Genomic DNA, 23,791 nt, shown 5'->3' with positions numbered 1-23,791 from the left:
ATGATGATACTAATCCCTCTACCTCATGTGCTAAAGCCTATGTTCAAGTGTATAGTCAGGAAAACAAAAATGTAAGTAAAAAGCTTGTACCTTTTTAAAGAAAAAAACATCTCTCTAGTAAAGGTGAAAGTTTACTGTAGAAAAACATAAAATTGCCAATATGTCATTCTACCCAAAATATTACTAAGCATACCAGCATCAGCTAGCTCCCTTCTTTCAGCTAGATCTCAGCACCTGTAATCTACACTGCCATCATATTCACCCTCTTCAGCATGTACATCATCCTCAAACAATACTAATTCCTCCCCGCTGGAATCCAACATCACAGAAGTCTGTGTACTTTGATGTAATGCTTGTTAGGAACCCCTCCAGCCAGTACAGCAAAACCCGGAGTCTGCTCCGAAAGTCTGGTATTCACTGTTGCCCCTAGTGGTGGGGACAGACTTGGCTGCAGGAAAGGAATGGAGCTTGCAGTGATAGGTAAGGATGATGAAACTGAACATAGGCAGTAGACAAAGGTAGCTACAACCCACAGTACTGGTGAGAGTCCAGAAATTTTAGGGAAATAGTTCTTAGGCGGTTGCCAGGGGTAATTGCAACACACATTACCAGTGAGAGTCCGGAGATTTAGGGGTAACAGTTCTTAGGCAGTTGCCAGGGGTAACTACAATTATAGGCACACGGTGATATATGTAAACAGTCAATAGTACCTGTGGTAGGTTGTTATTTTTTAACATAAGTTTCTGATTTTCACAAAAGCTTTCCATGAACTCACTTCAAATGGCATAACATGGATGAGGTTCCTAGATGGTTAAGGTCCCTACCTATACTGACTGTGGCTTTACAATGTTACAAATGGCTAGACAACTGTTGTCAGGATTTGAGTAAAAATAATTCCACACATAAGTGGTGGATTTTTTGGTCTTATGCCCAGGCATGACAATGACCTTCTTGTTATCACTGGCAAGAACTGCTGCAGTCTTTGTTTGAAAGTGTATGAAAATAATATTGTGACCTGTGAGGTGGTCAAAATTGACAAATGACCTGAAATTATTGTTATTGAGGTTAATAATAATTTAGGGGGAAAAAAAGCAAAATTATGTGATTTTAGCAAAAAAAATAGGGATTTAGAAAAATATAGGGATTCAAAACCAAAACACGCAAGGGCGGTTTTACCAAAATCAAAACCAACACACGAAGTTAATCCAGATCCAAAACCAAAACCAGAACAGGGGGTCAGTGAACATCTCTACTCTTAATACATAAAAACACTTTGGAAAGTACATATGCTGAATGCAATTGGCTACCCTAATCAATGTAATTTGCTTAAATCTTAAGTAACGCATTACTTAAGGTGTTAGGTATGGCACTGTAGTTACTAAAGAGGCTATACACATGTGCAAAACATTATGTCTATTTCTGCCGTTACTTGAATAAGCAGTTCTGCTGCATATGCAGAACTCATTAAAAAAACAGCAGTGTGCTTGTTATTGCAATATTGGTTTAAATATTAAAACCCCTAGTACCACTTCACAAGGTCTTTGCCCCCTTTCCAAGGAACACATTTCCGTTCCACAGTTCTTTGTTGCCCTCAGATCTTAACTCGTGGTAATAGGGGCTTATTAAGTCTAGATATTGCTAAATAAATGGACAGGACAGGAAAGAAGGCAGGTAGTGTCTACATGAAGGTAGAGGTCAAGGCAGACAGAGGTAATAGCAAATTCAAAAACAAGCTGAGGTCAACGGTAGGAGAAAGTAGGAAAGTCCAATGCATGGTCGGGTCAAAACAGAAGGTCACTACAGGATATGCAGGCACTGTTCAGTGGTTCAGACTAAACTGTCCCCAGAAAAGGTGGTAGAAAGGAAGTGGTTTATAAATATTGTGGTACCAATGAGAGGGAGTCCAGTCTAATGAATAATATATGTTCAGAAAGCTCTTCATTAATTAACAGCTGACTAGGCTAAGGCTAGGCTAACAGCACACAAAGAAGACGCTGGTTGTTGTTGCTCAGCTCAGAGCGAGGAGGCGCCTCCTGCCTCATGATTGGTGCAAGATGCCAGTTGCCATTACTACACTCGCTGCAGACACTAACAGCACTATTTAAAGAGAAAATCAGTTCTGCATGATTTCCTTTCTCTTTTCCATGAGCTCTATGTGATAGTGCTCAAAGAGAAGGACAATGATGTCCAAGTGCAAGTGAGCATCAACATCTCATGCACTTTGTGTGCCCCAGAAGTCCTTTTGACTGGACATCCAATTCATCTTCAAATGCAAAGGACATTTCCGACAGGTTATGATGTCATGGGCAGAATGGGGGAAGGAAAGGGCATATGAACATTGGCAATGTACAGTGTGGTGCCAAGGTCGAGCACACGCGCATCTGTCTGATTCAAGCTCTGGGCATCTCTGAGGTATGTGATTTTCATCCGTAACACTTGGTCCAGCTGCAGGGCAGGTGTAAGTGCAGAGTGTGATAGTGATGACAGCTGTGTATACATGCTAGAACATGTGTTTGCAATCAAAAGCAACTGTAAAAATGCATTTTATGTACAGTAATCATCAATAACATCATGATAAATATTTCCTGGGACAAAATATGTTTTTTCATTAATGACTATATTATTTACAGGTGTTAATGCATTTAATAATATTTTTTAATCTGTGCGTCCTGATGGAACTTTATATATACATATGTATTGTGCAGTATGTTATGTCTTTCTGCATACGGCAAGTGCCGTACAGGCAGAGCTTACTTACACTCATATTCAACTAGAAACGTTTCCCGAGATCTGCTCCTTTTTGAATATGAGCATCCCTGCTTGCATTTTTCATCAGTTTTTTTAAAACAAATTGTGTTCACTTTGTATTCTTTAATGAATCAGACCCATCATGTTTTCAGGATTTCTTTAATAATGCAAAGGTGAGATAATCTATTTTCCTGGATCAGTAATTATCTCACCTGTTTCCACAGACAGAAATCCTGAAAACATGACCTGTTGGAGGTACTTGAGGATTTGAGTTGAGAACCCCTGAATTACACCATGATTGACATTCCAGCATTTGTTTCAGTCTGTAGAATGGAAGGAGCTGAGAGTATAACAAACATATGACATACATTTATGCTTGGTAATGTCCATTGTAACGGAGATAATATATTTGAAGTATAAGTATTGTCATGAGAACAGGTTGCAGATACCACCTTTAGGGGTAAGCGGTAGCACTTAGCTTACAGAAGTTTAGAAATATGATGCAACAAGCCACTGCAAGTTTCATTAGGCAATAAAGTAATTAATACAGTAAACCAAATAAATTCTTAATAACTATAAGCCCCTCTCTATCTGTGAGGAACCTACTGTCCAAACGACATACACAATAGTTGCAGGCAAGTTAGTTGAGCTTCAAAATGGCCAAGTGTCACTCTATTTCTTGCTGCAGACACTTGTCTTTGTTTTCTAAGCTGTACTTGAAAAATTACATGAGAAAATGCAAATGAGGTTGATTTGCTACTGAGGATTAAAGCACTTTTTTTGGCATAATTCAAATGTTAAATATTAAATGGTAAATCAGCTCACTACCAAATATACATTTGCAAATGCAGTCATTTATGGTAACCGCTCTGTCCACAGGACAGTGTAAGACGTAGCTCAGATAGTAATAGTGGAGACTCATATTATTCCTTGCAAGTAGCAGATTTTATTTACTTGTGCTCAATAAGTCATGTTCCCCATTATAAATTAGATCTTGGTATTTATTTTAAGAAGGTAACAAATCAGGTTAAATATACCATACACAATGAAAGTGTTCAGTTACACTTGGCTGGGTCAAAGCATTAGAATCATACAAAGATTACAACAAAGTTATAAAATTTCCACCAATAATACAAAATCTTGCCCTACTGTTCATGTAAGAGATACCAAACTAATACCACTGCCAAATCAGACCAAATCAAATATAAGAACAGGCTCACCACTCCTGAATGACCTTCAATTCATGTTAGGGCAATGACAACCAGGTCAGTAGCACTTGGGCACACCACTTGCATAAGAAGTGAGTAGCCTGTTCACAAAACACAGTGAAACACATGGCTGATCTATCAAAGACTTTGAAATACTGAAGGATGTATTTAATTAGGAGTGACCATTTCAACCTTGCAAACGGCAAATGGGCTCTTTTTTAATGCCACGAATACTGAGATCCTTCCGAATTGCAAGTGCATTTTTTATCTAACTGATTAATGGTATTGTACTATTTACTTTTTTTGGTTTTAGGATTAAAACCTCTTTCATACCATTGGAAATTCAGAAAGACATGTCTAATCCCTTCAAAAGAGAGCACTATGTATACCTCTCTCATGGGTAACATACAGTATGTTAGCTGAGGAGAGTGGTTGAAGGTAAGAAACATTGAGTATTTGAATATGTGTGATGGGTATTATTTCAATTTTTTGGGGGATAATATGTTCACTTGTAGCACAAAGTTCACTCTTTTATTTTTCTTTCTTATCTATTCACTCGGGTTAAAAATGTGGTTTCACCAGAAACAGGTGAGTATATTCACTCTGCAAATATTTATAATATTTTTTTATACAATCTAAACTATGATATACATTTGTTCTTTTCTATGATATTTCATTTGGGAATTTGACACATGAAGGAACACCTAATTATAGAATGTTAATCTCACCTTTATCAGGTGAGTGGCTATAGATATGTAATTTGTGAGGCATTTCACCTCTAATATACACTATATGTTTTTCCGCTCTTTCTGGGTTTCCAACTGCACAGAAGGATTTTGAACATATTGAAAGTTTCATTTTGTGACATGGTGCTGTCTACCTTTTTATTTAAAACTACAAGTTAGTATGCTTTGCATCGGGTCCCTCTTGATCACAAGGATATCATGAGACTGACTAATCCAGAGGATTTGCTGACATGGAAGCAGTTGTCATGGTTGCCAGCTTAAATTTTACAAGTTAAATCACTCTAACTAGTTTTCATACTGAAATATAGAGTTGACTGCTGTTGCAACATTGAGATATCATTCCATTCTGAAATCTAGTATTTGTTCATCATCAATTAATATTTACTTACCGGTTTTCCAGGAATGCCAGGTATTCCAGATCTTCCTTGAGGCCCTCCTTCACCTGGAAAACCACGAGGGCCTTGTGGTCCTGGCATACCGGTTACTCCATTCTTACCATCCAGCCCTTTATCACCAAGGTCACCGGTTTCACCTTTCTGAAACCCACAACAATAGTTGTTAGGATAATCAGAGGCACAGGACAGGGAAGAGTTTTACAGACAGACAGCTGTACTATGTACCAAAAAGTATTCAAAATGATATAGGGAATGTCATCAACGTATCCATTCTGACACGTTTAATGGAAATGTAAATTAATTATCAGTGCAGAACCATGCTGCATTCAGGATTGTATCTTATTTGAGAGATAAATTGCATGACTTTAGTGCAGCTGCTGTTCTTGTCATTTGACTGATTAACTCTGTCACTAATAAGAGTGATAGTGGACTCGCTTTGGTCAGTAACAGTCAGGGAAGAAATCAGACGGTACACAATAGGAGGCACATGTGACTGTGACACAGGAAACCAAAACAGGGATTATCTCACCTAATCTATAATAGATTTTGTATGTGAAAATCTCCTACAAATATAGTACAAGGTGTATATAAAATGATTACCCCAAGCTGGAAAGGCAATTGGAAACAAGAGGCAATTACAGTACATTATTTGTTATATGGGGAAAACATTTACTGAAAATGAATTTAAAATAATTATAAAGACTACTATACATACTTAAAGGGCTCATACACAAAAGCTTTGAAGAACAAATAAAAATAAATGTGTTAACGAATGTCAATTTGTCCAAAAAAATAACACGTGTGACATACACTCTGTTACAAATAGACTTCCTCTCAAACACAATATATGGAATTGTGGGTACCAAGGTTTGGAGAAACTGTTGTACAGTCAGTATTGTTTTGCTGTTTTTGCCATTTCCAAGATATTTTTTTACATCATTGTGATGTTTATGCTATACTTCATTGCTCTGACGGTGGTGATAGCTAAGTAATAGCTTGTGATTGCTACTCGCATGTTATGCTAAGGCATTATGTTAAAATCAATGAGATTATAAAAAATGATTACATGAAGCATTTATTTATTAAATTATTAATAGATATACTAAAGAAAGAACAGAAAAATGTATTCACATACAAACTGATTAAGTAAATCAGGTCAGTTTTAGTACAACTAATGATTATAGTCATACCAGAATAAAGGTTGCTTTGCTTGTACTATATTAATAAATATAAATTAATATTGACCAATTAAACACAACATCACATGTACCATATATCAGTGCACTTGTGGCTTTCCATTTATATGTATTTGTTGTAGTGTAAATTCTACCCAGGCCCATTTTCATGGTTTTGCTACATCAGTTTGGTGAGTAATTATTCTATAATTTTCTATTGAATTACATTTTTATTTGTCATAAAGTACCTATGGTAAACCAGGGAAAATGCACAAAAACACAAAAAATTAAACACTCAATAATATTTGACATGATTATTTTTACATAATCTGAGCAATTCCCCCCAACAAATACCTTAAAACATGCAAAATGTGTGTACCGTGGTTGGAACTTCCAATTCAAAATTTACGTTTGCCAGTTGCATTGCACATTCGCAGTACACATTCAAGGTTTGCCAATCATGTTCAAGGCTCATTGTTTGAAGTTTGCATTAAAATTTGTGTTTTTTGTTTTTGTAAATGTAAACACAAATCATATTATATTTAATTAATATAAAATTTATATATATATTTTTTTAAAATTAGTAGTGTTTGCAATTCACTATTTGCATTCAAGAGTCACTATTTAAAATAAAAGAAATGATTCACATTATTCACACTTAACTTGAACCTGTTTGAGCCATTTCACTTATGTGCAAACTGGCTCAAGTTCTTCAAATTAGTAATTTATTCAAATATATTTCCCCTATTTTGAACCAGCCAAAGACCAGCAGTACGCTTTCTATCTGTGTTTCTAAAGTTTAATAAAACTTCATTATTTTCATTTGTATGGCAGTAAATCCAAGCTCTTTGCAGACACCTATCCAACATAATTCATTTAGTGACATGCTAATGTAACAATATTGTATTATATAAAGGCGAAAGGATGAATGAATATGATTATGTTTGAAAAGTAAACTGAATTACAGCTAATATGAGTAATTAGCAATTAAAATATAATTCAAAATAATCCCAAATACATATCCAGTTTGTGTTTAGAGTTTTCCATATTGGACCATAAATTCTTGTGATGCAAAAAATACAAATACAGTCAGATGTACGCAGGCACCTTGTTTACAAATCACGGTCATAGTGTATATAACGGTAATATCGGTTTCCTTTATGTTTCCTTGATATTTCTGTCACTTGGAAAATATTAAAACTTGTTTTAATGATTCATTATTTTACATAAATAATACATACACATTTTCCTTCATTTGGAAAGTTCAATATTATATCCTAGTTAACATGTATAGGCCTGGAAAAACAAAACTTTTAATAGGTTGATGTGCAAATATTAAAGCTATTTACTTAACATTAAATGCAATGTGGAGTAGAGCAGGCTATTAAGGCCTTCACATTTGGCTACAAGAGATAGCATTCAATACACCGTAATATGTTCCAGTGTTTATTGTGTGGTTCAATGTACTGGAAATATAACAACTATATCTTTGTGCTACCACTAAACTTCATCTATTTTTATGTAGTGATGGATTCCTTCTCACAGACAAACCGCAGTCCGTGCTTTCCATATTCTAAAGACATATAAATGCAAACATAGTTTACATGTCATGTTGTCCTGCTCTTTAAGTCACAAATTAATATACATGTAATGTAAACACCAAGATTTAACATTCAGGGGCAAAGTCAGGATTTCTAAAGGGGGATTCCAAAAACTTTCAGAGCAAAGCAATAAAAAAAACTTGCCCCAAATAAGCCTCCACTCATTGCACATTATAGGAGCAATGTGCCTATGTCAGGGGCGGAACAATACTGAGGACGGGTCGGGTACATAATTCTGACAGTGTAAATGTCGGCACTTAACCTGCCGACATGAAAATTGTCCACCTGTCTACACAATGCAAGTGTTGGCATTTAGCCTGCAGACAGTTTCATGTCGGCATGTTAAGTGTCGACATTTACACTGCTGGAATAAGGACCGCTACCGAGTGAGTACTGTACTACTATATTTCATAATATATCCCTACCGACATAATACACCAAAGCCACCATTTGGATTTTAATTTGTATAATTTCGGTATGGTTAGGATGCTTCCAAACATTTTAGCTTTACATTTATAACAATCAGATGTCGATGGCATGCATAATTGCCAACTGACTCTAATTCCCATGACCTTGCGAGTGGGGAAGTGTAGATTCATGTCAGACATGGTGTAGTGCAAGCAGAATTTACCCCATCATAACATATGCTTTGAACATTGTTATGTTATTAAAAAAAAATTATTTTTAAGTAATCAACATTATCTTTCAAACCCAGAAATTAGGAATAAGTAGTCAGAATTACATGTCCTATTTCATTTTCATTTCTCTAACTCCCTTATTAAATCTTACCAATTGGGCTTCTGCCCAGACTGCCCTCACAAAAGTGATCAATACTCTGCTTACAAGCAGTCTAAGGGTCACTTCTATTCCTGAACCCCTGTGTTTTCAAAGAGCTTCTAAAGATTTGAAGGCTGTGGGAAAGTCTGACTGAGTGTGGTAGGGAATTCCATAAGTGGGTGTCAGACGCTGTTCCCGCTGATCCCCTGTCAGTCGGGGAACGGACGTCTGACCTCCCCGCTTGCTGCCCCGGAGTTCTTCCGGGTTCTCCTTGCTGTTGGGCGCATGCGCCTTTTCCTCTGTCCTGTTGCTAGGCAACGGGACGCCGCTGCCTCCGCCAATTGCTGCTTCCTGTTGCTGCCAATCAGGTCCTCCTGACCATTATTTAAACCTGACTCTGGCGCCATTAGGGTGCCAGAGTAATAGGTCTACTAGCCTGTGTTACTGGTTCCTTTGCTCCTGGTCTCCTGTGAGTTCTACTGTTCCTGCTTTCCTGTTGTGACCCCGGCTTGGCTAATATCCCACTATCTGAGTGACCCACATTGTACTTTGACCCCGGCTTGGCGACTACTCCTTTGGATTTCCCTTGGTACCGCATATTCCAGATTGGTGTGACCCGGACCGTCTGACCCTTCTACACTACACCGGCAACTGGCTAATAGGACCGCGACCTGCGTACCCTGTGCAGTGAAGTCCAAACCTCCTTTCAGGGGGCCCTGGCGAACACCGGGGGTACGTTAGACTCCGCACCTACTAGTTCAGTAGTGCTAATACCGGTTAGTGTTTTGCTCTGTTACATTCCTCAAATGGCCTACGGCCTGACAGTGGGGAGCAGCACAGGAGAAATCTTGTAAGCGGGAATGAGAGGTGGTTACCAGAGATGAGACAAAGGTAGAGGTAGAGGTAGATCTAAGAGGGCAGGAGGGAGAGTATTTTGATATGAGATTTGAGATGCATGCAGGGGCAGTGTTATTGAGGGATTTGTAGGTAAGGGTGAGTAACTTGAATTTGATTCTGGGGGACACAGTGTAGGGTTTGCAAAGTGGTGCAGCAGATGTGGAACGGTGAGAGAGGAAGATCAGTCTTGCAGCAGCATTTAGGATGGATTGAAGTGTGGATATATGGGTGTCAGGAATGGCAGATAGCAGGAGATTGCAATAGTCAAGAAAGGAGATGAGAATGGATAAGAGTTTTGGTAGCATGTTGAGTAAGAAAAAAATTGTATTCTGGCAATGTTTTTAAGGTGGAGTCGACAGGACTGGGAGAGAGTCTGGATGTGAGGAATAAAGCAGAGGGTGGAGTCAAGTGTGACACACAAACAGCGGACTTGGGAGACCAAGGAAATAGTGGTGTTACTGACAGTGAGAGAGATCTGAGGGCAGGTGGTGACTCTGGGAGGATGGAAGATAATAAGCTCAGTTTTGGACATGTTGAGCTTTAGGTAGCGTTGGGACATCCATGTGGAGATAGCAGAATGACAGTTTATTCCACAAGATAGTACAGAAGGAGTGAGGTCAGGGGAAGAGATATAGATTTGGGTGTCATTAGGGTAGAGGTGGCATTGGAGGCCGAATGAGCAAATTAGTGCCCCTAGAGGTGTACAATGAAAAAAGTGAAGGGCCAAGAACAGAGCCTTGTGGGACTCCAACAGTAGGAGCGGAGGGGAGGATGTGCCAGAGGTAGAAACACTAAAGAAGCGGTTCGATAGGTAGGAAGTGAACTAGGACAGAGCTGTGTCACAAGGGTGTGTAGGAGAAAAGGGTGATCAACAGTATCAAAAGCAGCAGAGAGGTCCAGGAAAATGAGTATGGAGAAATAACCCTTAGATTTTGCAGTAAGTAAATCATTGGTCACTTTTGTGAGAGCAGTTTCAGTGGAATGTTGGAGGCGGAAGCCTGATGCAGAGAGTCGAGAATGGAATGAGAGGAGAGAAAGTGAGACAGGCATTTGTACACTAATCGCTCAAGTAGTTTAGAGGCAAAGGGTAGGAGAGAAATAAGGCGGTAGTTGGAGAGAGAGGCTGGATTGAGAGATGGTTTCTTTAGAATAGGTGAGATGAGCGCATGTTTAGAGGAGGATGGAAATGTGTCAGTGGAGAGAGACAGGTTGAAGAGGTGAGTTAGAGGTGGGCATGCACTGGAGGAGAGAGAGCAGAGAAGTTGGAAAGGAATAGAGTCAAGTGGACAGGTTGTAGGGTGAGATGACAAAATGAGTGCAGAGACTTCGTCTTCAGTTACTGGAGAGAAATAATTAAGGGTGAATTGGGGAGTGTAGGTAAAGGTGGGTATAGTGAGTGGACTTTGTCTTCGAAATAGGTGGCAAATCATGGGCAATGAGGGAGGAAGGAGGAGGAGGTGTAGGTGGGCAGAGAAGTGAGTTGAAAATGGCAAAGAGGCGAAATGGGTTAGAAGACTGGGTGGATATTCGAGATTTGAATAATGCTTGTTTGGCAATTGAAAATGCAATGCTTTAAGATGAAAGGATAAATTTATAGTGGAGGAAATCGGGATAGGAACGCACTATCTTCCAGTGGCACTCTGCAGTGCGGGAGCACTTTTGCAGGTAGCAGGTCTGTTTGTTGTGCCATGGCTGGGGTTTGGATCGTCGGAGACTATATATAGTAGCTGGAGCTGCATTGTCTAGTGCTGAAGTAAGTGTTTTGCTATAGAAAGAAGCAGACTGATTAGGGCAGGACAATGCAGTCATTGGAGAAAAAAGGTGTTTTAGTGAAAATGAGAAGTGGATTGGGTTAAGAGTACTAAGGTTTCGTTGTGTACATGTGTACATGTGTATTTGGGTGCAGGGGGAAGGGCATGAGGTAAGGGGAGGCTGGAGGAAAAGAGGTTGTGTTCGGAGAGTGGGAAGGCTAAATTGGTGAAACTAGAGATGGAGTAGTAGCAGGAGAAGACATCATCTCCCACCCATCACAGTGGGTGGGAGATGATGTCCACTGGGAGAGACCAAAGGAGGAAGTAAGTGAAAGAAGTTTAGTGGCAGAAGAGACAGTGGGATTATCAATGGGAATGTTGAAATCGCCTAGTATGAGTGTAGTAGGGTCAAAGGATAGGAAACAAGTGTGCCAGGCTGCAAAGTTGTCAAGGAGTTCGGAAACTGGACCTGGGAGATGATAAATGACAGCAACATGAAGGTGCAGAGGATAAAATAGACGGATAGTGTAGACTTCAAAGGTAGAGAATGAGAGGGTTCAGAGGACATAACTTGGAAGGTGCAGCTTGGAAAGAGTAGAATGCCTACTCCACCACCTTGTCTGTTTCTGGGTCTGGGAGTATGGCTGAGGGAGGGTCCCCCATAGGAGAGAGCTGCAGGGGATGTAGTGTCAGAGAAGGTGAGCCAAGTTTCTGTAATGCCAAGGAGGTTGAGGGATTTGGAAATGAATAGATGGATGTAAGTTTGTTACAAACAGATTTGGTGTTCCATAGTACACAGGAGATGGAGTGGAGATATGTGGATAAGATAAGCGTGATTGGAAGTACGGAATGGATGTAAAGGTTTGGGGTAGAGCGAGGAGCGCAAGCAGATAATGGGGATTGTGCAGGGCCCAGGGTTAAGCAAGATATCACCAGCAGCAATTAGAAGGAGCAGGGTGAGAAAGAGGACATGCAAGGAGGATTTGTGGGTGTGAGGTTTATTTCTGTTTATGTAGGCTGGTGAGTGTGTTGGGTGCAGGAGACAAAACAGTTCATGTGTAAAAACTAGTGGGGGAGGGAAGAGGTGAAGGGGAAATTATAATCAGGGAGAGAGAAATAGGATGATGGAGTAAGAAGAGGAGTTTGGAGAGAAGTTTGGTGACAGTAAATAGGAGAGATTTTAAACTGAGTAGTTGCATGATGGAGAGATGTGAATGAATGTTTATTAGCTAGGGTAGGTAATGAGAGAGTATAAAGAAACAATTGATCCAAAATGTTTGGGGCAATGGAAGAGGTGAAGGATACTTTACCGTCCCCTGACTGGGGTTAATAGAGTAGGCAGTTTTTTGATAACTACGATGTACAATCTGAATTTTCCCCATTGGGTTTAACCTTTCCACATTTTCTAATAAGCAATCCAGTGATGAGTGTGATATAGATACAGCCAACTCTTATGTTTTACAGCTGTCTACTTAACACACATACTTTTAATTAATGCTGCCATGGAAGATCAATATTAAAGTTTATATTGCATTCAGGATTATATGCAACTCAAATTTACAGCAAAATAACATTAAGCAATGAGGAGCAGCATATAAGAATACAGATGCATCATTATCTTTTCCCTAAACTGGATGTTTTATCATTCATCCTTAATAAGGAAACGTTAACGACTTACGCCACTGCGGTCAATTTTGTGCATAAAAGTGAAATTGAAATAGAGCCCATTGGTTCCAATAACACCATTCCCACTTGCGATTTTAAACGCTCTCAGGAGCATTGTGGTTTTCCCACTGCCGTATTGAGCGTATTTAAGGAAAGCTACGTGCATTACGGGCAATGGATTGACATTAATTGACCTCTCAAATGGGGACAACCTCATGTTAAACATATTTGACATATGGTTTCACAGGCCTTTGAAGTTGCATAGTTCAAATGCCAGTGGGTACTCCCCTTAGCTGTGAGTAATATAAAATGCAATTGCAGTCTATAATATGAAATTGACGTCTTACCTCTCCTTTGACTCCCTTGCTGCCTTCTTCACCCTTTTTGGATTTTGTAAGCAAAAGAAAGTTATTAATATCATACAAATTTCATATTTTATATAGAGATAAGTAAAAGTAGACGTTTTACCCTTATTCCTACAATTCCAGGCTGGCCTGCTTCCCCCTTTTCTCCCTACAAGAAATGGACAATATAGAAATTAAACAATAAAACATAAAATAGATAAATAGAAAGAGGTGTTTGAGGGGTCTGAAGATCTGTAGTGTGGGAAAATCCACATATAGGGTGTCCAGAGATAACAAGCAACATATAAAGTAATACAGCAACAGAAGAATGTACAAAGTGATTCGGAGTATAGTGGGAGATGTAACTCATAGAATAACCTGTAGCCAATTAGTTCACCGGAATGTTCACATAAGTGCAGAGAATTTCAGGGGGTTAGTGTGTTGATCTTGTGGTATCTTTGATTATGTTAGTGAGAACTGGGCAGCATGTGCCAAGAGTAGTATCTTGATGAAGGGAGGGGAGTAGAGGCAAATGGGAAGCTGCAGGTTGACAGTTTGAGAGTAGAAGGAGTAGGGTCTCCCAACAGCGCAAAACAGTAACAGGAAGAACCTATCAAACGGATACAGGAAGATTGTGGAGTCATCATCATCATCATCATCATCACCATTTATTTATATAGCGCCACTAATTCTGCAGCGCTGAACAGAGAACCCATTCACATCAGTCCCTGCCCCATTGGGGCTTACAGTCTAAATTGCCTAACACACACACACACACACATAGACTAGGGTGAATTTGTTAGCAGCCAATTAACCTACCAGTATGTTTTGGAGTGTGGGAGGAAACCGGAGAACCAGGAGGAAACCCACTCAAACAGGGGGAGAACATACAAACTCCTCACAGATAAGGCTATGGTCGGGAATTGAACTCATGACCCCAGTGCTGTGAGGCAGAAGTGCTAACCACTTAGCCACCGTGCTGCCCCTGTATATTAAACAAAGCTCATACATTTTTTAATAATTTTTTCCGCTTAAAATGTCTTCTCGAAAGTGATCTCAGACATTTTTTTGGCATGTGTGCAGTGGTAGTAGATAACCTAGTCAGGTTACAAATAATTTACCTGGTCTCCTTTATATCCTTCCTCACCGATGTCCCCCTGAAAAAGTTGTTTTTAAAGATTAGTCACTTCTCATTTAGTACAATTGTTTTTCTTTTCGTTTCTGAATTGCAATGCTCATACTTACGACAAAAAGAGGTGAAGTATTTTTCAAGGTTTTCTTTAGATTTCTCTATGTTTTCTTTCTTTATGTGCACTGTGTTTAATACTATTATGTGTTCAGGATTAAAGTGGACCTATCAGAATGATTTTGTTCCATTCATTAGGGCATTCAAATACCTATAATAAACTAGACATTGGCTTCAGAAATGCTCTCAATATGTATTTACCTTTTTATCTACCTCTTCCTTATTTTTCACTATCAATAATTATTAATATCATTGGCATTCTATGGTAAGGAAAGAGACATATTCAGGAGAAACTCTGATAGTATAAAAAGAACATTGTTCTATGCCACTATAGCTTTTGGGAAAGAGTAAATTAGTAATTAGATGTCACAAAAATGTCACAAAAACTTTATTAATTTAATTACTATTATCTATTAAAATACTACTATGTATGAGTGAAAATTCTGTGTATTTGTTTTAACAATATGATACAGTAAATTTTTATATAATAACAACAAGTAGACAAAATGTGTTTCACTTCTCTAGGCTAGTTACCTTATGTCCCTTTGGTCCCTGGATCCCCATTGAACCCTCCAAACCAGGCAAACCTGGGTCTCCTCTTTGACCCTACAATGTAAAATAAACATTTATTATTGTTATTTTTGTTATTATTAGGATAATGTTGTTTTGTGTACTATAGAAAGTCATAGTTGCAGCGATTTAGAAAACATAACAATAAGGGGAACTTATCAGGGAGGAGAACATATTTATTGTGGCTCATATTTACAATGTGAATTTAGCCTTTGTAAAATAACGAGTAAAATACTAAATACTAATTACATTTGTGGTAATTTAAGAGTATACATATGTCACTGTGTGAATGGCAAATCATACCTTTTGTCACGAATAGCCCCCTCTGGCTACTCCCTGATTTAATATCTTATCCTATTTTCACAGTCAAACAATTTATCACCTCTAATTTGTCAGAATACCTCTCCTAACTGCCTTTACCAGTCACAACCCGCACTTTGCGTACTTGTGACTTGGAAGTGTTTACTGTATAGGGTTACACACGATTCCAGCACTCAATCTTCCTCTCAGGTTACAGATTTAGCTGAATCGCCCCCAAAAAGTGCTCACGCAACCACAACCACACCCACTTCGGTTTGCCACCACCTATTGAATAAGAGCAATAGGACCCCAACATACTGTCTCACAGTGGCACACAATGAGCACTTCTTGTTACACACAGTTTAGCAATGTACACACCCACAATCAAAGGGTTAACACTTAACCCCTCAAGGCTCTATGACACAAATGAGCATGCAGGCAGACACTCAGCTTGGTAGACTTGGTATACAAATGTATTCACAAATCATACCTCAGCAATGAAAAGTTTAGCATGGTCAAGCAATCTGTCTCTTCAAGACAGGCAGTGAATTAGTTTAGAGCAATAATGACATCACCTATTAAGGGTTTGATTTAATATACAAAAAGTTAAATGCTTACAGGTTATATATAAAAAACAACTGACATACAAATAAAAAGTTGCAAATCAGGTAAAATAAAGGGGTAAAATTCGGAGTATAACTTACAGATAAGTGGTATATTCTGCACCAAGGGAAATTGGCTTAAAGATGTACAGCTTATCAATGATGACTGATTTCCCAAAAGACTGACAATTTCTTGTAACTATTCTCAGCTTTTTAAAGACACCTATACACCTTACCCCACCTCCAGGGGTTGTGGTCTGTGACACTGTTTACAATCACCATTTGCATGTTGCCTGATTTACGACACAATTCTACTATGAAATGTCACACAGACCCCCTGTGGAATGTCACACAGACCCAATTTTATTATTAATAGATCCACTATGACTTTGCCAACTTATTGATACCAAACAGTGCAGAGTATTTCTTCAACTTCTCTGGGTGACAGAATGCTTTATTTGACATATGGACTGCCTTTCATCAAGCTATTGAGGAATACATGGTTGATAACTACTGTTATTGATTTTAAGTTGCATTTTGGAAACTGAATTATATTTGTCTGTATAAGATTCAGCAAGCCCTCATCCTTGTGTAAGGGTTCAAGCTGTGAACGGTTCCCTCCCAGCTGACCAAAGTTTCGTTAGATGTCAACAAACTCTCCTATGTGAGGATGCAGTTCACCCTCAGGGGTCTTTGAAGTGGCTCAGCTTTCCCTGAAAGTGTTGCTGTTATCTTTTAACATGGAGGTGGGCAAAAGCCCCAGGTATACACACACCAGACCCTCTGACTTCACATTTTACACCTTAGTTCAATTTATCAATTGATTCATTTGATATAACAGATTCCAGGAGCAGTTCACCAAAATCTGGGATGTGGCAGCACTTCCATGCATGCACTATGCACATTTGCAGAGATAGTAATGGTCTGCAAATCTAGAAGTTTTGATCTTTCTTAAATAGGGACATAAAACTTTTTTGAAAGAGCTGCAGTGAAAAGTCTTTTAGGTAAAATGAGCAGTAAACTTTTGATTTGAGGATAACAGTCACTACCCCTTTTACACAAAAATCACAGGTCCGACACGGGATAATGAGCACGGTTTCAACCCGTGTTACAACCCTTAATACTCCCTTCACCTAGAGACATGGGCCTGGGAATAAGTCAGGTCGCTGCCTTTCACACTGTACCTGTGTCTGCCCTGTGTTTTCAGGTTGTGCCCCTCCAAATCAGCTGCTTTTAACTGAACCCGGATCGAATAACCGGGGAACACTTTTCACACAGAAGTTTACCTGGCTCCAACACGGGAATGACCCTCGTCACGAACAGGGTCGCTCCTTTCACACAGACACACAACCTGGGTATTAGTGAGGGAGTTTTAGGTGTAAAAGTTAAATTACCACCTACTTCTCAAGGCTCACCACTTCATTAATATAACTCTCTCATTGGACTCTCATATTCTGAATTAAAACCTTTCTCAAGAAGGAGACATAAAAGGCTTTTAATTGATCCTCTTAAGCTGTTTTTTTCACATGTACAACTGCCATCTTAGAAAGCAGACACAAAGCACAAAAGATGGTGCAATTACATTACTGACGTGTAAAAGTAGCTTTTGCAATGCAGAGAGTTATTTTTGTTACATGTAAATTAGTCAGCACATGTGTGACACTTTAAACGCCACAGTGTGCCGTTTTAACTGACGACATGGATGTATAACACAACATCCCATAGTACAAGAATGTGAACCAGAACATCAAATATAAATACAAAACAATAAGGTACAAAATTAAAAAGAACAATATGTGATATATGCTATCAGAGAGGTCAATGCTCATGTCACTAATTAATATAAATGTAAAACAGAAAGTGAGCACCAGACCTGGGTATCATCTAAAGCTAAATTGCTCCTGTGGTAAAGCTTCTTAGAATTACATTCACGTGTATAGGCAGAGAGAAGAGATGACCTGGGAACTGCAGAGAAATATTAATGTCACCCTGGTCAATAGACATTTTAAATTGAATTATGGTGGACTGATAAATTATGTACTGGTGCCAATGATCTTACTGAAGAAGATTATTTATGAACTTTTGACACTGTAGTGTATTATGGTGCTGCAAGTTTGCTTTACCAATCCATGCTTCATATTGTGTACTTCTGTGTGCTATTTGGTTTATTGTGCTGATTTTAAAACATTACTGATTGGTAATATATTTTCTTTATCCACAGGTATGCATAGTTTAATTGACATATGTATTTTGGTTACTCTATACCAGATGACATTTTTTATATTGATTGGTCACATGATTACAGCATTGGATTACAGTATTCTCTTTTAGAATGTGGTGCCCTATCTTTATATATTTATTGGGTGTTCTGTTCTATATTCTTGTAGTGTGGGGCATTTGTCAAAGGGGTAACTGTTCACCCATCGGTTCAATAAAGAATACACACTGCAGTGTTTTGCTACTTGTGTGCATACTGACCATGTTTGTCAGCAGCATCAGACCGGTCAATAGCACTGTGAGATATTGTTTACCAATTAATTTATTTACACCCTACATATGTTCTCCTATTCTTACAAATGACCGCAAAATTTATCTTACACAGTGTTCTGCTTTCTCTTCTCTTTTGAATCACTCATTTAATGGAGCCCACAGTATTGTGTTATTCTCTTTATTTGAATAGAGTTCCTATTATTATTATAACTATCATCATTTATTTATAAGGCGCAAGAAATGGTCTGCAGTTCCGTACACAACAATTATTTTAGCAATATGTTCCCTTTAAAGGAGATGTCCAATCAAATACATTTTTCAATACTAAACTCCCTAACCCCAAGTAACAATAAATGATCTCGACATATAACACATTACCCCATGTGTAGGCAGTAGTAACTGCTTCAGTATAGTTGTACCTACTTTCAGTCCGAGAAGTCCTGGTGGTCCTGGAAGGCCATTGTCACCTTGCAAACCCTAGGATTCAATAGTAAATGATTTAAGTGTTGTTTTATCAAGGTGCAGATAAAAGAACTCTTATAAGTAACACTCATAACTACCTTTGGTCCTTGCAGGCCTTCTGCTCCTGGAAGTCCATTTGCCCCATTTTCACCCTGCAGCAAATAAAGGCATAGTTTACAGACTACTACAGATCTTATCCATAATATATTTTAAACACATCAGACATTTCGAGAACTGATAATTATGTAATTTTACCATACCGCATTTACAATATTTTAATTTTCACAAACATGTAGAGGTGTCAAGTTCTAGCATAAAAAGTACAAGGTCTTGGGATGTAGCTCTGGTGCATTTTTTTCTCCTCGTTCTCAGTTCTCATTACCAGATTGGACTTACCACATGAGTTCTTTTAGCAATACTTACAAATCAGACATTATTTTCACTACCTACAACTGACACTTCCCTCAGATCAATGTTCCCCCTAGAATACGAGGTATGTCTATTAAATAATGAGACTGTGATTCCACCTAGTAAACAAAGCAGTCAGAACCGGTTATAACTGCATACGTAGTAACCTTGAACCGGTCTGAACCTGCATGACAAGCTGCAATACTCTATGACGTTCAGTTGATTGTCAGTCGCCATTTAGTTTGGTTGTGTTTTCTGTAGAGTGCCGAAAAAATGCTAAGGTTTAAAGTTGAACAACGTGTCAGTTTAAAATTTTTTGTAAAATTGCACAAAACACCAACAGAATGTTTTCAAATGCTTACTACGGCTTAAGGGAATGACTGCCTGTCTCGTGCGCGTGTGTTTGAGTGGCACAAAAGATTTAGCGAGGGACGTGAGAATGTCAAAGATGATGAATGCTCTGGACGACCTTGCACTTCAAGAACCAAATAAAATGTAGAAAATATCAGTCAGATTGTGTCGAAACTCACCTTCGACTAGAGGTCTTATATAAACACTATATCAACCGATAAACAGTCACAACCTCCCATCCAAAGATCCACATGAGTTGGCATGGGAGCAAGACACTGGGGAGAGTCTGGACCCAAAAGAATGATCAAAAATTTGATCTAACCTATCTAAAACATCTATTTCAGTTTGAGTCAAAGATAACTCTTTCAAAATTTATAACAGGTGGTACTTGGTCCCTTTGCGCTTACACTCAATATTCCAAAGCTCTACAGACAGATGATGGAGAGGATGTGATTTGTAGGGGCTCCCTGTTGCACATTGGTGGACCTTCCCCAAAATTAGCCCATTGTCACAAATGCTGGGACTGATAGGACCCTTAGACCTGCCTAATTTAGCACTACATCCTGGGAGTTGCAAAATCTAACAACACAAAAGGGCTTGGCTGCTTCTGTGCCACAGGTCGCGGCCCTGCTTGTGGTGTTAGGTGAAGTATAATAGTGAGGTTGGAGTAGCAAAGATGATGTACTGAGTAGGACAAAGGTATTGAAGAGAATTGGGATCTGTGGCGAGGTAAGTACTAGGTCCAGATATGCTGGGTAGCACAGGAACTGGATCAGAAGGAGTAGAGAATTAGCGGCAGAGGTCTAGGTAATATTCAGAGCACAGTAGTGGTGCATAGATTGTAAGCTTGCGAGCAGGGCCTTCTCACCTCTTTATCTGTTTTACCCAGTTTGTTTATTAGTTTATTATGTTTGTCCCCAATTGTAAAGCGCTATGGAATATGTTGGCGCTATATAAATAAATGATGATGAATGATGATGATGGAGGCAATAGGATCTGTGGCCAGGTGTATATTTAGGGCCCAGATATGCTATGGAGCACTGAAGCTGGATCAGGAGGAATACAGCGTTAGCGGCAGAGGTCCAGGTAATATACGGTACAGGAGGGAATAAAGATCTGTGGCCAGGTGTATACTTTATGTCCAGACATGCTAGGGTGCATTGAAGCTGGATCAAGAGGAATACAGCGTTAGCAGCAGAGGTCCAGGTGATATTCAGGACACAGTACAGGTACTAAAGGAAATAAGGATCTGCAACCAGGTGCACACATTGAGTCCAGATATGCTAGGGAGCACTGAAGCTGGATCAGGAGGAGTACAGCGTTAGCGACAGAGGTCCAGGTAATATTCAGTATACAGTACAGATGCAAAAGAGATAGAGAATCTGCGGCCTGGGGTACACTTCAGGTTCAGGTAGGCTGGGAACAGGGCCGGACTGGGACTAAAAATCAGCCCTGGCATTTCAAGCATACAGGCCCATCTCTGTTGATGAGCATGAAAAAAACTAGGTGCCGCTAAGGGCGTGGCCACATTATGTTGGGGGCATGGTCAAGATGGGGCATTGATACATACATTACATACATTATAATAAAACATTACATTTATCAGGCCCTCCCTATCATGCCACCCCTCCACCCCAGAAGCACATTACAACACCCCCAGCCCACTGTACTTATCTATGCTTCTGATGCTGCTGACATCCATCAGGATGGGAACTTCCTGTAGAGTGAGCAGGGAAACTCTTAGTCTCACAAGATTAATAAATCTCATGAGACTTCGAGCTCCTCGGCTTGCTCTGCAGGCTGTGTCTTATCCAGGAACTGAGAGTAGCTATCCGCTCCCTCCTGCTAACCAGAGCTGGACTTAGTCTCAGGGGGCCCTAGGCACTTAAGACAGGGGGCTCCTATGATGTAATATGATTATTAGACACATTTTCAACAAATACATAGGCAATACTGTGAGCACTACTATTAGGTGCACACAGTTCTGCCTTCACAAGTAGTACAATGTGAAGTAGGACATACCTCCCAACTGTCCTTGCAGTCAGACCACATCCTGACTAAGCGGGACAGTCACCCACGAAATTCAGGACAGTTGGCAGACTGTCCTGGTCTCTCTTACCTGTCTTGTCATTGTCACCACTTGTGGCTGCTGGTGTCTTTAGATCAGTTGCTGCTTGTCTGGATCCTGGAATGTTGGGGGCCCTGTTTGAAAAAAAAAATGGGTACATGAAAGTTAGAAAACTCCAAACAGCACCGATGTTAACTCAATATAGCACCCACGTTATAAAATTAGGCCTCACTCCAGCCCCAACATTAAAATAATAGTATTCCCATTTAATAAATAAATCTATTTCCCTCCCTCCAAACAACCTCAGCAAGAAATTAAATAGCATTTATGTTTAATAAAAATAACCATTTCCCACAAACATCCCAGGCATTAAATAATTCATAATCACATTTAATAATTAGACCTCATTTTCCTCAAACAGCCCCACATTCACTTAATAGCACACATTATAGTCATAAACTGTCTCCCACACACATTATAGTCATATACTGTCCCCACACACATTGGCCATTTTTATTTTCCCCCTCCCACAGCCATTGCCGCCCACCCCCCCTTGCAGACATTTTCAATCACCCCCTCTTCCCCCTGCAGACATTTTCAATCACCCCCTCTTCCCCTGCAGACATTTTCACTCACCCCCCCTTCCCCCTGCAGACATTTTCACTCACCCCCCCTTTCCCCCTGCAGACATTTTCACTCACAACCCCCTGCAGACATTTTAACTCATCCCCCCTTCCCCCTGCACTTTTACTCACCCCCCCCATTCCCCTGCAGACATTTATTGCCCCTCTCCCCCCCGCAGACATTTATTGCCCCTCTCCCCCCCCCTGCACACATATTCCGTTTGTCTCCCCCCTCCCTGCACACATATTCCGTTTGTCTCCCCCCCCTCCCTGCACACATATTCCGTTTGTCTCCCCCCCCTCCCCAGTCCCTGCACGCATATTCCGTTTGTCTCCCCCCTCCTCCCTGCACACATATTCCGTTTGTCCCCCCCCTCCCTGCACACATATTCCTTTTGTCTCCCCCCCTCCCTGCACACATATTCCGTTTGCCTCCCCCCCCTCCCTGCACACATATTCCGTTTGCCCCCCCCCTCCCTGCACACATATTCCGTTTGTCTCCCCCCCCCTCCCCAGTCCCTGCACGCATATTCCGTTTGTCTCCCCCCTCCTCCCTGCACACATATTCCGTTTGTCCCCCCCCCTCCCTGCACACATATTCCTTTTGTCTCCCCCCCTCCCTGCACACATATTCCGTTTGCCTCCCCCCCTCCCTGCACACATATTCCGTTTGCCTCCCCCCCCTCCCTGCACACATATTCCGTTTGTCTCCCCCCCCTCCCCAGTCCCTGCACGCATATTCCGTTTGTCTCCCCCCTCCTCCCTGCACACATATTCCGTTTGTCCCCCCCCTCCCTGCACACATATTCCTTTTGTCTCCCCCCCCTCCCTGCACACATATTCCGTTTGCCTCCCCCCCCTCCCTGCACACATATTCCGTTTGCCTCCCCCCCCTCCCTGCACACATATTCTCTACACTTACCTCAACACTGACAGCTGCCTCCACTGCAGCTCGTCCTACGCGGGAGCCGGGCCGGCGCACAGAGCCGTCATGACGTCACGCGTCATGACGGCTGCATACAAAAAAAAAAATTTTTGTTTTATTTAATTGGGCTATCACAGGGGAGCCGGACCGGCCCATACTGCCATCGGCCCTTCTGGCATTTGCCAGAAGTGCCAGATGGCCAGTCCGGCCCTGGCTGGGAAGCACAGGAACTGCTGAACAAGGTATACAGGAGCCGCAATTTTAAAGAAAGTTGTAAGCTCTATTTTTGGCTAAGTCCTCGTTCTTCAGGTTCAGAGCAGCAAAGGGTTGGTATTATAATATCCCTCCTCCAAGGTAACCCCCAGTCCTGGGCATTCAGCCTTTCTCCTGCGAGTCCTTCTTTACAGTCTATTGATGCATTCTTTAATGCGTTGGTCCT

General features: G+C 40.3%; 1 protein-coding gene across 1 annotated transcript in view; it reads right to left on the bottom strand.

The window, feature by feature from the left end:
• The window catches only part of LOC142159497 (uncharacterized), a 154,526-nt gene that overhangs the window by 11,134 nt on the left and 119,601 nt on the right, over positions 1 to 23,791 (bottom strand). The window contains exons 16-22 of the mRNA XM_075214395.1: positions 19,076 to 19,129; positions 18,939 to 18,992; positions 15,088 to 15,159; positions 14,429 to 14,464; positions 13,432 to 13,476; positions 13,311 to 13,343; positions 5,092 to 5,238 (exon numbers count right to left, since the gene is read on the bottom strand). Coding sequence (XP_075070496.1) covers positions 5,092 to 5,238; positions 13,311 to 13,343; positions 13,432 to 13,476; positions 14,429 to 14,464; positions 15,088 to 15,159; positions 18,939 to 18,992; positions 19,076 to 19,129 — 441 coding nt within the window. The remainder of the gene's footprint in view (positions 1 to 5,091; positions 5,239 to 13,310; positions 13,344 to 13,431; positions 13,477 to 14,428; positions 14,465 to 15,087; positions 15,160 to 18,938; positions 18,993 to 19,075; positions 19,130 to 23,791) is intronic.

The sequence above is a fragment of the Mixophyes fleayi genome, chromosome 5 (genome assembly GCF_038048845.1).
Source record: "Mixophyes fleayi isolate aMixFle1 chromosome 5, aMixFle1.hap1, whole genome shotgun sequence".
Taxonomy (NCBI): domain Eukaryota; kingdom Metazoa; phylum Chordata; class Amphibia; order Anura; family Limnodynastidae; genus Mixophyes; species Mixophyes fleayi.
The sequence above is the reverse complement of the archived record's forward strand: the minus strand, read 5'-3'. Positions and strand labels throughout refer to the sequence as shown.